General features: G+C 38.6%; 1 protein-coding gene across 1 annotated transcript; it reads left to right on the plus strand.

Annotated features, from left to right (window-relative positions):
• The first annotated feature begins 4,373 nt into the window (after window positions 1-4,373).
• Window positions 4,374-9,782, plus strand: LOC117805453. The gene is made up of 9 exons (XM_034674184.1): window positions 4,374-4,411; window positions 4,508-4,612; window positions 5,990-6,148; window positions 6,458-6,651; window positions 6,802-6,938; window positions 8,690-8,783; window positions 8,919-9,251; window positions 9,366-9,553; window positions 9,770-9,782. The coding sequence occupies exons 2-9, from the start codon at window positions 4,519-4,521 to the stop codon at window positions 9,780-9,782; spliced, it is 1,212 nt and encodes a 403-aa protein (XP_034530075.1). The 5' UTR covers window positions 4,374-4,411; window positions 4,508-4,518.
• Window positions 9,783-16,201: the final 6,419 nt, after the last annotated feature.

A 16,201-nucleotide genomic window follows, 5' to 3' on the forward strand; every position in this document is an offset into this window, starting at 1 on the left:
GTTGTTAACGTGTCTGAAGTTAGGAGTATGGAGTAGGAGTATTAAAGCCATGGATGTGAAAAATGAATGAGAGGAGGAAGAGTTTCATACATGATGCACTTTGAGACAAAAGTCATATAAAGCAATTTCCAGGTCAAAATGCTCCACCACTCAATAGTAAACACAAGCTTCTCCTGCTTTTTGTCAGTTTACTTGAAAATAAAAAGCCAACACTTTGTCAAAACACCTGTTAGGCACTTAGAAAGACAACATGTCCTCTGCTCATCTGCAAAGTCTGCCACCAAACACTGTTAAGGTTTAAACTAGCAAAAAACGCAGCTCATACACAAACATGTTTCCCAAAAGCTTCCTTTGTGGCGTCTCACTTCTTGACTTTGTCTTAAAATTTAGCACATTTTAGTAAACTGAGCAGCCGGCTGAGATTAAGAAGCTTCTATTTGCTGAAGTGACTCACTGCAGGTAGATCCTGTGGTCTGTGTCAAATACTTTTTCACACAGGGTCAGGTGGGTTTGGATAACTTTTATCCCTAAATAAATAAAATCATCATTTAAAAACTGCATTTAATGTTTACTCTGGTTATCTCTGTCTAATATATATATTTTTTGATGATCTGAAAAATTTAAGAGAGAAAAAATTGCAAAAATATGATAAATCAGGAAGGGGGCAAATATTTTTTCACAGTACTAAGACCTTTCCTTTCCCCCTCAGATCTGTCCAAAGTCATCCATGCTTCTATTTTTTCTGGTCTTGATTATTGTAATGCACCTTTAACAGGTATCAGTCAGAGCTTCCTCCACTGACTCCAACTAGTTCAAAATGCAGCTGCTCGAATTTTAACAGACACATCAAAATACCAACACATCACTCCTGTCCTCGCCAGCTTACATTGTCTGCCAGTTTTTTATCGTGTCGATTTTAAGATCTTGTTGATTACTTTTAAAATTTTAAATGGACAGGCCCCAAACTGTTTAAGCAACCTTTTAACCCCCTATGTGCCTGAGCGGCCCTTCAGGTCTGTGGATGCAGCTCTGCTGGTTGTGCCAAGACCCCGCCTTAAAACAAAAGAGGACTGGGCTTTTTCAATCAGAGCTCCAAGTTGGTGGAACTCCCTGCAACTGACAATTAGACAGTCCACAACCTTGACTGCTTTTAAATCCTCACTGAAAACATTTTTATACAAGAAGGCATTTCTCACCCCTAATTCTTGAACTTGCTCTGCATTCAATGTCTTGTTTTGCTTCTGTCTTTTTTCTCCCCTGTTTGCACCGTTTTTTGTGCTTTGTAATTCTCTGTGTGAAGCACTTTGTAACCTTGTTAAGAAAAGTGCTATATACACTACCGTTCAAAAGTTTGGGGTCACCCAGACAATTTTGTGTTTTCCGTGAAAACTCACACTTTTATTTATCAAATGAGTTACAAAATGAATAGAAAATATAGTCAAGACATTGAGAATGTTAGAAATAATGATTTTTAGTTGAAATAATAATTTTGTCCTTCAAACTTTGCTTTCATCAAAGAATGCTCCCTTTGCAGCAATTACAGCATTGCAGACCTTTGGCATTCTAGCTGTTAAGTTGTTGAGGGAATCCAGAGAATACCAGCTGCCTGCTTCTTCACTAAATAGTTCTTGCATAATCTGGAAGTGTGCTTTGGGTCATTGTCCTGTTGTAGGAGGAAATTGGCTCCAATCAAGCACTGTCCACAGGTTGGACAGTGCTTATGGCATGGCGTTGCAAAATTGAGTGATAGCCTTCATTATTCAAAATCCCTTTTATTTTGTACAAATCTCCCACTTTACCTGCACCAAAGCAGCCCCAGACCATCACATTACCTCCACCATGCTTAACAGATGGCGTCAGACACTCTTCCAGCATCTTTTCACTTGTTCTGTATCTCACTAATCTTCTTCTGTGTGATCCAAACACCTGAAACTTTGATTCGTCCGTCCATAACACTTTTTTCCAATCTTCCTCTGTCCAATGTCTGTGTTCTTTTACCCATATTAATCTTTTCCTTTTATTGGCCAGTCTCAGATATGGCTTTTTCTTTGCCACTCTGCCTAGAAGGCCAGCATCCTGGAGTCGCCTCTTCACTGTAGACGTTGACACTGGCGTTTTGCGGGAACCAGTTAATGAAGCTGCCAGTTCAGGACCTGTGAGGTGTCTATTTCTCAAACTAGAGACTCTACTGTACTTGTCTTCTTGTTCAGTTGTGCACCGGGGCCTCCCACTTCTCTTTCTACTCTGGTTAGAGCCTGTTTGTGCTGTTCTCTGAAGGGAGTAGTACACATCGTTGTAGGAAATGTTCAGTTTCTTGGAAATTTCTCGCATGGAATATCCTTCATTTCTAAGAACAAGAATAGACTGTGGAGTTGCATATGAAAGTTCTCTTTTTCTGGCCATTCTGAGAGTATAATCAAACCCACAAATGTGATGCTCCAGATACTCAACTAGCTCAAAGAAAGGCCAGTTTTACAGCTTCTCTAACCAGCAAAACCGTTTTCAGCTGTGCTAACGTAACTGCACAAGGGTTTTCAAGATGTTTCTAATCATCCATTAGCTTTCTAACGTGATTAGCAAACACAATGTATCATTAGAACACTGGAGTGATGGTTGCTGGAAGTGAGCCTTAAGACACCTATGTAGATATTCCATTAAAAACAGACGTTTACAGCTAGAATAGTCATTTACCACATTAACAATGTATAGAGTGTATTTCTGATTAATTTAATGTTATCTTCATTGAAAAAAACAGTGTTTCTTTCAAAAATAAGGACATTTCTAAGTGACCCCAAACTTTTGAACGGTAGTGTAAATAAAGTTTATTGTATATTATATTACTGTATATCAATCAAGGGCACTTTGTTCTGTCATAGGCAAGTTATTGAATGACATTTTGAAATACTTTTTTATAACTGAAAACTTTGTCTTTGGTTTGATCTTTCAGTGTTCACAATGTTTTACTGACTAAATCCACTAGAGGGCAGTAAAGACCAGTGTTCATGTCAAAGTATTTTCACTGGGACTGTTTAGTTTGGGAAAAGCTGAAAACCAAACAACTGTTACGTCCTCAAAGTTCCCTTACTGTATCACTTTAGAGAACATGAAGTCCCTTGAACCAAACACAAATGTTTAACATCCTTTTCTGTTAATACTTCAATTCTAGTTTAACCTCACTTTGTCAGTAAGACGTACTGAATTTCAGTGATGCCAACCAAGATTTTTCTGCAACTGAAGGGAGTTGATATTTTGGTGTTAGGGCAATTTAAGGAAGTGCAGAGTTAATTTAACACTGATGTAGTCAAATTCATGAAAGTGCATCTTCAGTGTAAAAAAAAGTTAGAGTCAAAATCGAGTGTTAACATGAAGTGTCAACAAATTAAATCTGTAAGTGTTAATGGCAGAATTTTTAACTCTATACTTTTCACTCTCAACTCTGAACCTGGATGTGACAGGATTTACCGTTCTCAGGTAAGAAAATACTTTCTGTAAAGGTTATTTTTTGATACAAATATTATTTCTTTAACGGTGCATGGTCTTTTACTTTCAATTATTAACCACTGTTGCACTGTTAGCTTCTGTTATGCTGTAATACTCAAACTAGCCAACCTAACCAAATATCTTTAGTAGCTAACTCGTTCATTTCAGCTCGCCTAAACTTGATTTGATAGCAAATACCATACCAATGACACAAGTTTTAGAGACAGCGGTGCCAAAAACTGTTGATTAAGTTAAGTATGTCGAGTTTAATGTTAGGCTAACTGAAGCAATGTGTCTAGTTGGGTTGTTTTAATTCACGAGCAGCCCAAATGCTATGCGAAAACGGGTGGCGGGATTATCCTCGGTTTGTAAAACTTGCATTTCTGTGAGTCAGTGAGCATTTGAAGTCTGCTACACTACTACTGACTTGCTATATCTTGACTTCTCCGACAACATGTTGACACCGCGGTTTTGCAGTAAGTTGCTTCTCTTAAGCAAATCGATGTACAGCACGATATCTTTTTATTTTAGCGGGAAAGACAAAATGATTTACAAGAAGTCAAATTGCAGACTGCAGAGCTAAGACAATATCAAATTGATTTATCAATCTCTCTTCAGTGTCTCAGTGGTTTCTTGTCGAACATCTGTGTGACTGCTTGCTTATTGCTCTCATAATGGAGCTACATGTCAGTGCTCTTTAAAGTTATTACTTTTTTATTTGTGTTTTATTTGCTGTGTAAATGTTTAATGTCTTTTAGTTGAAGGTTTTTTTTCTTTACATGAATGACATGCAGGGTTGTCGTTTTGTTTTATAAAGTGTGAAATCTTTGATTCTTAAGTGCTTAGTCATATAAAAGTGACTCAAACTTTTGTGTCTTAGGTCTTCTTATAACACGAAGGATGCAGTAATATCTCACTGGCATTTTGTATGGTAAGATACTAATGGAAAGTATGTGATATTGGCATACAACAACTGTTCTTTCATTCATTTTAATTATAGTAACATCCATTTTTCATGTACTTACAGGAATACAAAAAATGCTGGCAAAGGTGGAATACGGAGGAGTCCAAAAATACATCAAAGTTCCACAAAGTGATGGAAACTTTGATTTCCTCCAGTTTCTTCAAGAAGGTTGGTATCCACCTTACTTGAGAGAGCAGTCCCTCACTCACAATCTCTACTGTTGCTTAATGATACCTCATCCTTGGAACTAACCATTAATGAAAAACGACTCTTGTTCGCTGGTCTCACAGCTGCTAAAAAAATAGTGGCTTGCCACTGGAAACACCCGCATACACTTTCAGTGAGGGAATGGCTCTCCACTTACAGATATATTGCACTGCTGGAACTATCCACAGCTAGATCACATTATACTAAAACACAAAATGTTACTTGTTGGCTGAAGCTACTACAAAATATCTCTGGCTTACTATAGCTACTAGTGATTAGGTGCCCCTATATCATATGTTTATCTTGGTGTATGTACATATGCATGCATGCATGTTTCCTTCTTCATAAATGTATATGTACTATGTATGTAAGTATATGTGTATGTCTGTATATGTGCATATGGGTGTGTGTATATATGCATATATATGTGTGTGTGGGTATGCACCAAGCGGCAAACTCCGGTCTCAAACGATGAAGCCAATGCGGAAGTGATATAAACTGCAATACATCGAAAATCCGCTTGAGGCTGGCTGCAGAAACACCGGAAACCACATAGATATGAATGGGAAAAAGACGATCTTTGCAGCATTAATAAACATGTTTACAGCCTGGTTCAAAAAACGGCTTGGCCCTACAACGCTAATCTCTCTAATGGCACACTGTACGGGGGGTGAATTTTTTTGTAACGTGACGGTTAAGAAGATATTAAGATTATGAGTTTTGCCCAAATAAGGACATGACTGACGTGACTCCAGGTCGGGAACACACAGCCATTGGCTAAGAGACTCACACTACGTCACACTCTGCCTAGTTGAGTTCCGCATTACCAATATGGCTGCTGCCGTCGATTTGCTTCAAAACAGCTCTCAGGAACAGATGGGTGACGTCACGGATACTACGTCCATATTTTTTACAGTCTATGGTATGCACACATATGTGTGATTGTTTAAGTCTATGTACAGACTGTTAATGGGATACCAAGATGGGGGAGGGATTGGAATTTTATTTATATATTTACTTTTCTTAGTTTACTATCAATGTCGTCATGATTAATAATTGATTATTGTTGTTACTATTATAATTATACTTTTACCAATACATTTTTTTTATTTATTTATTTTTAAATGTATTATTATTATTATATTACTATTTTTTTTTTTTTTTTTTTGCAATGTCAAAGCCACTGTAACACAAAATAAACAATAAACAATTGATCACAAAAAAAAAAAGAAGGTTGGTATCTACATTCTAAACTACAATAGTTAACACTCAGCTTACAGATCTCAATGACATGGTTGATCTTGTAGCTTAATGTCATTTCTTTTTGATTTCTTACAGTAACAAACAAATTCAGTCTGCAGGCTCATCTTCTAACTGAAGGTGAGCTTAGACTGAATGATGAATCTGGTACTGAGATCGACGCAGATGTGTTTGATGAGCTCTTAAAGTCAGGGGTCCGAAAGTTTAAGGTTGGATACCGTCAGTATGTAGCTACAGGTAAGGCTTATTAAAAAATGTATTCAGAATAATTGACTCAGTCATTGATATGAATGCATTGATATTCCTGTTGATATGTAAGAAACACTTTCTCATTCTAACTAATTTTTAGGAAAATAGTTGTGAAGATGCATTTTCCATAATGTTTACAACTGAAGGTTAGATGTTGTTTTTTTTTGTTTTATGTGGTCTCATACAGGATCATCAACTCAACAGTGTTTTAAAACAGCATTGACTATGATTTGATCTGTCATTACATCATTGTTTTTAAGACCCCATAGAGTAAATAAAAGTATTTCTTTTTTTTAGATCTAGAAATCAATGTGGTCGCAGATGAATCACTGTCATCAGTATTGCCGGAGCCATCAGCATCATTGGCTTCATCCGCAGACCTTTCAGCATCACCAGCTTCTTCCCTTTCATCGGATTCAACTATTATTCTTCCATCTACAAAGAACAGGAGAAGGGGCCTGAGAGAGCTGGATTGTGAGGAAGCAAGACAGGTAAACCTTGAAACCATCAATATATTATATACAATATATAAAACTGTTGCTATTAGATCACCACTACTTGAACTACTATTCAACAAAACACAACAAAGTCAATATAAACAAAATTTATCAAGGCTGATTTTGAAAATGTTTTGTTTGCAGAAAGTTGATACTGTTCTGAGGTCAAATCCAAAGGGTGAAGAAATCTTCCAAGAGTATGACAAAACTAAAACGCTGTCAGATGCAACACGCAGACAGATGGTCAACATTCTGGTTGCAGAAATGACTGATTCATATGGGTAAAAATCTATCAAATGAACCAGAAGCTTCACATACACATACAATCAGACATACAGTACAGGCCAAAAGTTTGGACACGCCTTCTCATTCAATGCGTTTTCTTTATTTTCATGACTATTTCCATTGTAGATTCTCACTGAAGGCATCAAAACTATGAATGAACACATGTGGAGTTATGTACTTAACAAAAAAAGGTGAAATAACTGAAAACATGTTTTATATTCTAGTTTCTTCAAAATAGCCACCCTTTGCTCTGATTACTGCTTTGCACACTCTTGGCATTCTCTCGATGAGCTTCAAGAGGTAGTCACCTGAAATGGTTTTCCAACAGTCTTGAAGGAGTTCCCAGAGGTGTTTAGCACTTGTTGGCCCCTTTGCCTTCACTCTGCGGTCCAGCTCACCCCAAACCATCTCGATTGGGTTCAGGTCCGGTGACTGTGGAGGCCAGGTCATCTGCCGCAGCACTCCATCACTCTCCTTCTTGGTCAAATAGCCCTCACACAGCCTGGAGGTGTGTTTGGGGTCATTGTCCTGTTGAAAAATAAATGATCGTCCAACTAAACGCAAACCTGATGGGATGGCATGTCGCTGCAGGATGCTGTGGTAGCCATGCTGGTTCAGTGTGCCTTCAATTTTGAATAAATCCCTAACAGTGTCACCAGCAAAACCCCCCCACACCATCACACCTCCTCCTCCATGCTTCACAGTGGGAACCAGGCATGTGGAATCCATCCGTTCACCTTTTCTGCGTCTCACAAAGACAAGGCGGTTGGAACCAAAGATCTCAAATTTGGACTCATCAGACCAAAGCACAGATTTCCACTGGTCTAATGTCCATTCCTTGTGTTTCTTGGCCCAAACAAATCTCTTCTGCCTGTTGCCTCTCCTTAGCAGTGATTTCCTAGCAGCTATTTGACCATGAAGGCCTGATTCGCGCAGCCTCCTCTTAACAGTTGTTCTAGAGACGGGTCTGCTGCTAGAACTCTGTGTGGCATTCATCTGGTCTCTGATCTGAGCTGCTGTTAACTTGCGATTTCTGAGGCTGGTGACTCGGATGAACTTATCCTCAGAAGCAGAGGTGACTCTTGGTCTTCCTTTCCTGGGTCGGTCCTCATGTGTGCCAGTTTCGTTGTAGCGCTTGATGGTTTTTGCGACTCCACTTGGGGACACATTTAAAGTTTTTGCAATTTTCCGGACTGACTGACCTTCATTTCTTAAAGTAATGATGGCCACTGGTTTTTCTTTAGTTAGCTGATTGGTTCTTGCCATAATATGAATTTTAACAGTTGTCCAATAGGGCTGTCGGCTGTGTATTAACCTGACTTCTGCACAACACAACTGATGGTCCCAACCCCATTCATAAAGCAAGAAATTCCACTAATCAACCCTGATAAGGCACACCTGTGAAGTGGAAACCATTTCAGGTGACTACCTCTTGAAGCTCATCGAGAGAATCAAGAGTGTGCAAAGCAGTAATCAGAGCAAAGGGTGGCTATTTTGAAGAAACTAGAATATAAAACATGTTTTCAGTTATTTCACCTTTTTTTGTTAAGTACATAACTCCACATGTGTTCATTTATAGTTTTGATGCCTTCAGTGAGAATCTACAATGTAAATAGTCCTGAAAATAAAGAAAACGCATTGAATGAGAAGGTGTGTCCAAACTTTTGGCCTGTACTGTACATACACAGCAGTGTTCAGCCCTATGGATGGATTTTTCTAATTTCTAATAAATGTTTTCTGTCAATAGAAGAATTCCACCCACAAGTGCGCGGGTCAGTTATGCACAGGGAATTGTTACCCGGTTTCCATATCTTCAAGATCCATTTTCCAAAAATGGATATGTAAGTGTTTGTGTCCCTTTACATTTACAAAGTGTGTCGGTATATCATTTATCATATCATATTTATGTTAAAATATATTTTTTTGATTGCTTTTTATGTGTCTTTGTGTGTACATGTGTGTGTGCATGCATGCAGGAACATTACTACGATCCGGAGGCAAATACCGGTTATCTTGCTTGGAGACTTAAGACAGTACAACGAAACACTTGCGATGGACCACGCGGGTGTTCCAGGCCGATTGTCAAGGACAGTCCAATGAGAAAACGGGAATCTCTGTTAACTGGTGACCAGCTGTTTGGTGACGAGTGCAGAGAGGCTATCTCTTTAATCAGACACTCAACAGATAAAGTGGTGGTTAAAGAGAAAATGAGAGCAACCTTTGAATACAGACAGAAGATGGTTCACGACAAGGATGCAACAGCTTCAGTGTTGGAGGTCTTCCCTCGTTTCCTTGACATACCTGGATTGGTAAGGATATGTACAGATCCCTTTAAAGTACTTTGAGTGTTTTATACCTTAATCCTCGTAAGTGCAAAGCACTCATAAGAAACTTGTAAATGCACATTGTGTCTCTCTCAACAGATTGACCAGGACTTTTCCATAATGTTTGGGGATGAAGTATCTGGACGGTTCCTTGCAAGGTGGCCCTCATATTTCAAGCAGAAAGTCATCGCAGAATGCCAGAGTCTTCCTCAAAGTCCATATGTGGAGGAGCTGCTGGAACCTTTTAACCCTGAGGCAGAGAATGACTATGGTAAATATGTAGTACTGTATGCGAAATACCCCCAGCTGCCTAGTTTATTAAGTCTTACATGCAACAGTAAACTAAAACTAAATAATCTGTCTAAATAAACACATTCTATGCATGGTAATTTGAAGTTAAATTATAAACTATTTTACAGACTGTAACTAAACGTTTAAGCTAAATGGCAACTGAAGTAATTAATAACTTTTTTCTGTCTAAAATAATCTCATTTGTGTTCAAGGCTGGGACAGTGATATGTCGGCTCTCCTGTTGCTGTTGCATCTCCTGCCCCCTACATCAAGAGGCCACAAAAAAACAGCAAAGATAAGCTCAGCACAGGCAGCTAATCATCTTGTGAGATATCTTAAGGTATGTACTATTAGCTTTTCATACCACCAAAATCCTACGTTTTGTTTTCTGCAATTGTAAGAAGTGTTTGTTACAGGTTGATAGTGGACAGCAACAATTCATTTGATCTGGTATGTTATATTCATTATGTTTCTGTAAATCTGGTTCAAACTGCAGCAAGGAGCCAGCCTCACTACGTTCCTGGACAAAGTTGATGCAAGACAGCCCTTCCTTCTCTGCATCGGTGAGCAAAAGAAGAAGATCGAAAAGTTCTTCATCATTGTGGACCAGAAAGCAATCCCGTGCGATGCTCAGGCATCAGTTGCTGCTTTTGATGTTCTATTCAAAGCTCACTATGTCTTCAGCCTCTCTTATGATGAAGCTCTCTCCGGTTTCTACACTTTCATACAAACCACAGTTTACCACATTGATGTTGGGAACGCAAAAGAGAGCCCAAGAGTCAAGGAACTGAGAGCCCGAGTACTGCGTGATCGTTAAAATGCCACCAGAGTACAGAGGTCAGAACACAGTTAAGCAAACTGTCCAAGTGAGTTCACATGTTTTTTCTGCAAAACGCAATGTTAATAGTTAAAATAACTGTTCTAATGTTTGATTTGTGCAACACCACACAAAACTAGTTTTCTTTGAATAATACTTAAAATGCCACTAGATTACGAAGGTGTTCAAAAACCTGTTTAACCATGTTCACATGTTTTGTATGTAAAAAGCGCCACAAAAATTGTTCAGGTCTTTGTCAGCATTTGAAATTTCAGCACGGGTTATATCCGGCAAAAAATCTGCATTTAAAATGTGGAGAGCAAGGCTGTCCTTCATCTTTTTGTACTTGCAGTCATGGCCAAAAGTTTTGAGAATGACACAAATATTACATTTTCACAAAGTCTGCTGCTTCAGGGTTTTTAGGTGTTTTTGTCAGATGTTTCTATGGTATAATGAAATGCAATTAGAAGCATTTCATAAGTATCAAAAGCTTTTATTGAGAATTACACAGAATTCATGCAATAAGTCAATATTTGCAGTGTTGACCCTTCTTTTTCAAGACCTCTGCAATTCTCCCTGGCATGCTGTCAATCAACTTCTGGACCAAATCCTGACTGATGGCAGTCCATTCTTGCATAATCAATGCTTGGAGTTTGTCAGAATTTGTGGGTTTTTGATTGTCCACCCGCCTCTTGAGGATTGACCACAAGTTCTCAATGGGATTAAGATCTGGGGAGTTTCCTGACCAAGGGCCCAAAATCTTAATGTTTTGTTCCCTGAGCCATTTTGTTCTGACTTTTGCTTTATGGCAAGGTGCTCCATCATGCTGGAAAAGGCATTCTTCATCACCAAACTGCCCTTGGATGGTTGGGAGAAGTTGCTCTGGGAGGACGTTCTGGTACCATTCTTTATTCATGGCTGTGTTTTTAGGCAAGATTGTGAGAGAGCCCACTCCCTTGACCGAAAAGCAACCCCACACATGAATGGTCTCAGGATGCTTCACTATTGGCAAGAGACGGGACTGATGGTAGCGCTCACCTCGTCTTCTCCGAACAAGCCTTCCTCCAGATGCCCCAAACAATCGGAAAGGGGATTCATCAGAGAAAATGACTTTACCCCAGTCCTCAGCAGTCCAGTCCCTGTACCTTCTGCAGAATATCAGTCTGTCCCTGATGTTTTTACTGGAGAGAAGTGGCTTCTTTGCTGCCCTCCTTGACACCAGGCCTTCCTCCAAAAGTCTTCGCCTCACTGTGCGTGCAGATGCACTCACACCTGCCTGCTGCCATTCCTGAGCAAGCTCTGCACTGGTGGTGGCCCGATCCCGCAGCTGTAACACCTTCAGGAGACGGTCCTGGCACTTGCTGGACTTTCTTGGGCGCCCTGGAGCCTGTTTGGCAACAATTGAACCTCTCTCCTTGAAGTTCTTGATAATTGGATAGACGGTTGACTGAGGTGCAATCTTACTCGCTGCTATAGACTTCCCTGTTAGGCCCTTTTTGTGCAATGCAATGATGGTCATTGAAATTATGTTAGCTGGTCCTTTTGTGGCAGGGCTGAAATGCAGTGGAAATGTGTTTTTGGTGATAAAGTTCATTTTCAAGGCAAAGAGGGACTTTGCAATTAATTGCAGTTGAGCTGATCACTCCTCATAACATTCTGGAGTATATGCAAATTGCCATTATAAAAACTGAAACAGCAGACTTTGTGAAAATTGATAGTTGTGTCATTCTCAAAACTTTTGGCCATGGCTGTACAACTTCTACATCCATGTTGCAGGTCCCCCCTCCTGTCACAAAAAACTGGCTTGATAGAATGTGTGGATCAATTGTTGCACACTTGCAAGCTTCTGGTATTTCTCAAAGTACTGTCCAAACAATAGTTTGTTCAATGGAGGAAGTTGTTAGTGATGTACAAAGTCAAGCACGAGAAGCAGTTCTCCAAACATTTTCTTCTGAAGCACAGCAGGCAGACATTTATAAAAAAATAGTGCACAATTTAGATAAGTTAGATAACCCCTTTTCTGGATTTAATACAGAGAACAAGAGACAAAAATATTCTGATGAAAAATGGGAAATAGTTGAACCCAAAGAATTTGTCCTTGGTGTGAGACTGGATACACGGAGAGATAGAACTACAGGTGTCTTTAGTCAGATTCCTGTAACAGACAAGTACATGTATGTGCCCATATTAGGTACACTTAAATCCATTTTCAAAAATAGTGAGATAAGAGAGGCTTTTTTGCAAGAGAAACTGAGTAAAAAGGGATCATACAGAGATATCAATGATGGGTTATATTTCCAAAATCATTCTCTGTTCTCACAACAGAAGCAGGCCCTCCAAATTTTGCTTTATTACCATGATTTTGAAACCGCCAACCCATTAGGTTCCAAGAAGGGTGTCCATAAACTTGGGTGTGTCTATTTTACTTTCAAAAACCTCCCACCAAAGTTAAACTCTGTGATAATGAATGTACACCTTGCAGCTCTTTTCTACACAGAAGATTTAAAAAAATATGGCTTTGGTGAAATATTAAAGCCTGTAATTGATGATTTGAAAATTTTAGAAACAAAAGGAATCCAACTTCCATTTATTGAAGAACCATTATTTGGCTCTGTAATACAAGTCACTGGTGATAATCTTGCTTTAAATAGCTTGCAAGGCTTTGTTGAATCTTTCAGTGCAACACATTGGTGTAGGTTTTGCCTAACTAATAAGCAAGACATTCAGTCTGTGTTTAAAGGTGACATATCATGCAAAATGGACTTTTTAATGGTTCTCTACCTGAAATATGTGTCCCTGGCATGTCTACAAACCCCCCGAGAATGAAAAAAATCCATTCTGCCCCTGTTCTGATTTCTCCACCTTTCTGTAAATGTGTGTGAAACGAGCCGTTTCAGACTTCAGTGTTTTTGTTACGTAACAACAATATCCGGTCTGTCACGGAGTCAGAGCTCGGAGCTTGTTCAGCCCATAGACTGTATAAAATAATACTGAATCCCTCCTCCGTTTTTCATTACCTGCACAAATGTGTGCTAACAAGGAGCTTAGGAGGGAGGCATACTAGTTGTAGGCTGTCTTAATAAACACAAAGGTCGGTTTTACTCCCCACGTCTGCAGATTTGAAGATCTAGTGGATGATTTTTATTTCCCATGGATAAGTGCTAGCACTAATTAGCATAGCTACATAGCTACATGTTCATAGCTGTAGCTGTAGCTGTAGCTGTAGCTGTAGCTGTAGCTGTAGCTGTAGCTGTAGCTGTGTACCAAGACACACGTCTACATACTGATAAATAAAACAACAAGAAACACTAAATCTGTGACCAATCCCTCAGAAAGGTCCTGCTACAGGCGCCTCTCCGTCAGGATCAGATTCAGAGGGTTGAAGTAACGTGATCTCTGAGCAGCCGTGTATATTCAGCCAACATGTAAACATTAGATCAACGTGCTGGAGAGCCGAGGCACATCCACTTCCGGAGGGGGCGTGGTCAGATGGAAAACAGAGTGTTCTGATGAGGAATGAAGAAGAGGGTTTTTCGGGCATGCCAAAATCTGATTTCAAAGTGTTTTTTTGAGCATAAACTTTAAAGACATGTTTTGGGGACCTCTTAGACCAACATATATTGATGAAAAAAGCGTGATATGTCCCCTTTAACGAGAGTGACCCTGGGCTGATTCTGCGCTCAAGAGAGCTTCACATTGAACATTGTAACGCACTAAGTGAAGTTCCTGCTCTACCTTCTGTTTATGGTGTTAAAAAACCTTGTGTGCTGAATTCATTAGAATATTTTCATAGCTCTGATCATTTTTCAGTTGATATCATGCATGATTTGTTAGAAGGTGTTGTACAGTATGAACTGAAATAGTTTTTTCAGTACCTGATAAAAAATGGATACATCTCTTTGAACACGCTGTTGGACAGGATACATAGTTTTAATTATGGTTACATGGAACGTAAAAACAGACCAAGTGTTTTAAAAGTGGATGATAACAGCAAACAGTTAGGTTTAAAGGCCATTCAGTCATTGTGTGTTCTCCGTAATACCCCACTCATCTTTGGTGATGTGGTTGAAAGGGAAAATAATCACTGGAAGTTTGTTCTCCTTTTGTTACAAATTGTTAATATAGTGTTTTCCCCCATCATTACTGATGGCATGATTTGTTACCTAAAACATTTGATCCATGACCACCACACCATGTTCAAAACTTTGTATCCTGATAAAAAATTGATACCCAAGCACCACTTAATGATTCACTATCCAAGATGTATTCAAAACATTGGCCCTCTCATTCATATGTGGTGTATGAGATTCGAAGCTAAACATAATTTTTTTAAAAAGTCTGTTAAAAATTTTAAAAACCTTACAAAATCTCTGGTCAAGCATCACCAGCGTCAACTTGCATTTTGCTATGAAAATTATTATTTTAAAAGATTTGAGGTTGGTCCTATTAAAATCAAAACCATAGATGACCTGGAAGGTGGAGAATTACTGTGTCAGATTTTACATTTAGATGCATGTGCAGATGTTTCAACTACAATTTGGGTCAGAAATGATGGCACTGAGTACCAGGTTAATCTGTTTATATGCACTGGAACATCCTATGATCTACCTGTGTTCAAGAAAATCTGCAATATCATAATACACGAACAACGTGCTTTTATTTTAGGATGTACAGTTAAAACAATGTTCTTTGATGAACACTTTCATTCATATTGTATAGAGGAGAATATAGATGAACATGCTTTGATATGCATTGACCAGCTTACTTATTTTAGACCTTTTGATAAGCAATATTCTAATGAAAATGAGAGAGCATATATTATTCCATATTGTCATATGTTTTAGAAGATGTTTAAGATGCCTATGTGGTGCATATGTTTTAAAATTAAACAAAAATGTGTTCTTACTCAACATGTTGTCTTTATTTTAACAATATTATCCAAGTAATTTTAGTAATTTTATTACAGCAATTTTGACACCTTACAGTGTTAATAAAGGGTAACTCTTAACTAGGGGTTAACACTTTAATAGTTAAAAAAAAATCCTCTGAGAGTGTTAATCTCTAACACTATATTGAAGTGTTGACCAAAAGTAACACTGGTTAGTGTTAAGAAGTGTTAAATTTTAACTCTAGAAAGAGTCAATAATTACACTTAATAAGTGTTAATGTACCAACTCTCCAAAAAGAGTTACATTAACACTCAGTGGTGTGGACCCTTATAGACACTTTAACTCCAACATCCTCCAACCCATGATTTCAAATCATCAACCTTTTTTTCTTGTGATTTGCAGCTAAGGATCACCTGATGACTGATTTGACATCATGACAAATAACCAGGTTTAAATGAACAGTGTGTAACCATTTATGTGTGAAATGTGTTCTTAAATGTGGTTTGATCTTTCAGTGTTCACAATGTTTTAGTGACTAAATCCACTAGAGGGCAGTAAAGACCAGTGTTCATGTCAAAGTATTTTCACTGGGACTGTTTAGTTTATGAAAAGCTGAAAACCAAACAACTGTTACGTCCTCAAAGTTCCCTTACTGTATCACTTTAGAGAACATGAAGTCCCTTGAACCAAACACAAATGTTTAACATCCTTTTCTGTTAATACTTCAATTCTACTTTAACCTCACTTTGTCAGTAAGACGGACTGAATTTCAGTGATGCCAACCAAGACTTTTCTGCAACTGTATAACTTTAAATGTTTCAATCATCCAACTCCAACATCCTCCAACCCATGATTTCAAATCATCAACCTTTTTTTCCTTGTGATTTGCAGCTAAGGATCACCTGATGACTGATTTGACATCATGACAAATAACCAGG

The sequence above is a fragment of the Notolabrus celidotus genome, chromosome 21, assembly GCF_009762535.1.
Source record: "Notolabrus celidotus isolate fNotCel1 chromosome 21, fNotCel1.pri, whole genome shotgun sequence".
NCBI lineage: Eukaryota > Metazoa > Chordata > Actinopteri > Labriformes > Labridae > Notolabrus > Notolabrus celidotus.

Excerpts from the sequence above, each read along its gene's own strand:
- LOC117805453 (XM_034674184.1), top strand. The coding sequence starts at position 4,519 with ATGCTGGCAAAGGTGGAATACGGAGGAGTCCAAAAATACATCAAAGTT. Across the intron at positions 6,652-6,801 it reads ATTGTGAGGAAGCAAGACAG|AAAGTTGATACTGTTCTGAG; the intron begins GTAAACCTTGAA and ends TTTTGTTTGCAG. Across the intron at positions 9,252-9,365 it reads TCCTTGACATACCTGGATTG|ATTGACCAGGACTTTTCCAT; the intron begins GTAAGGATATGT and ends CTCTCTCAACAG.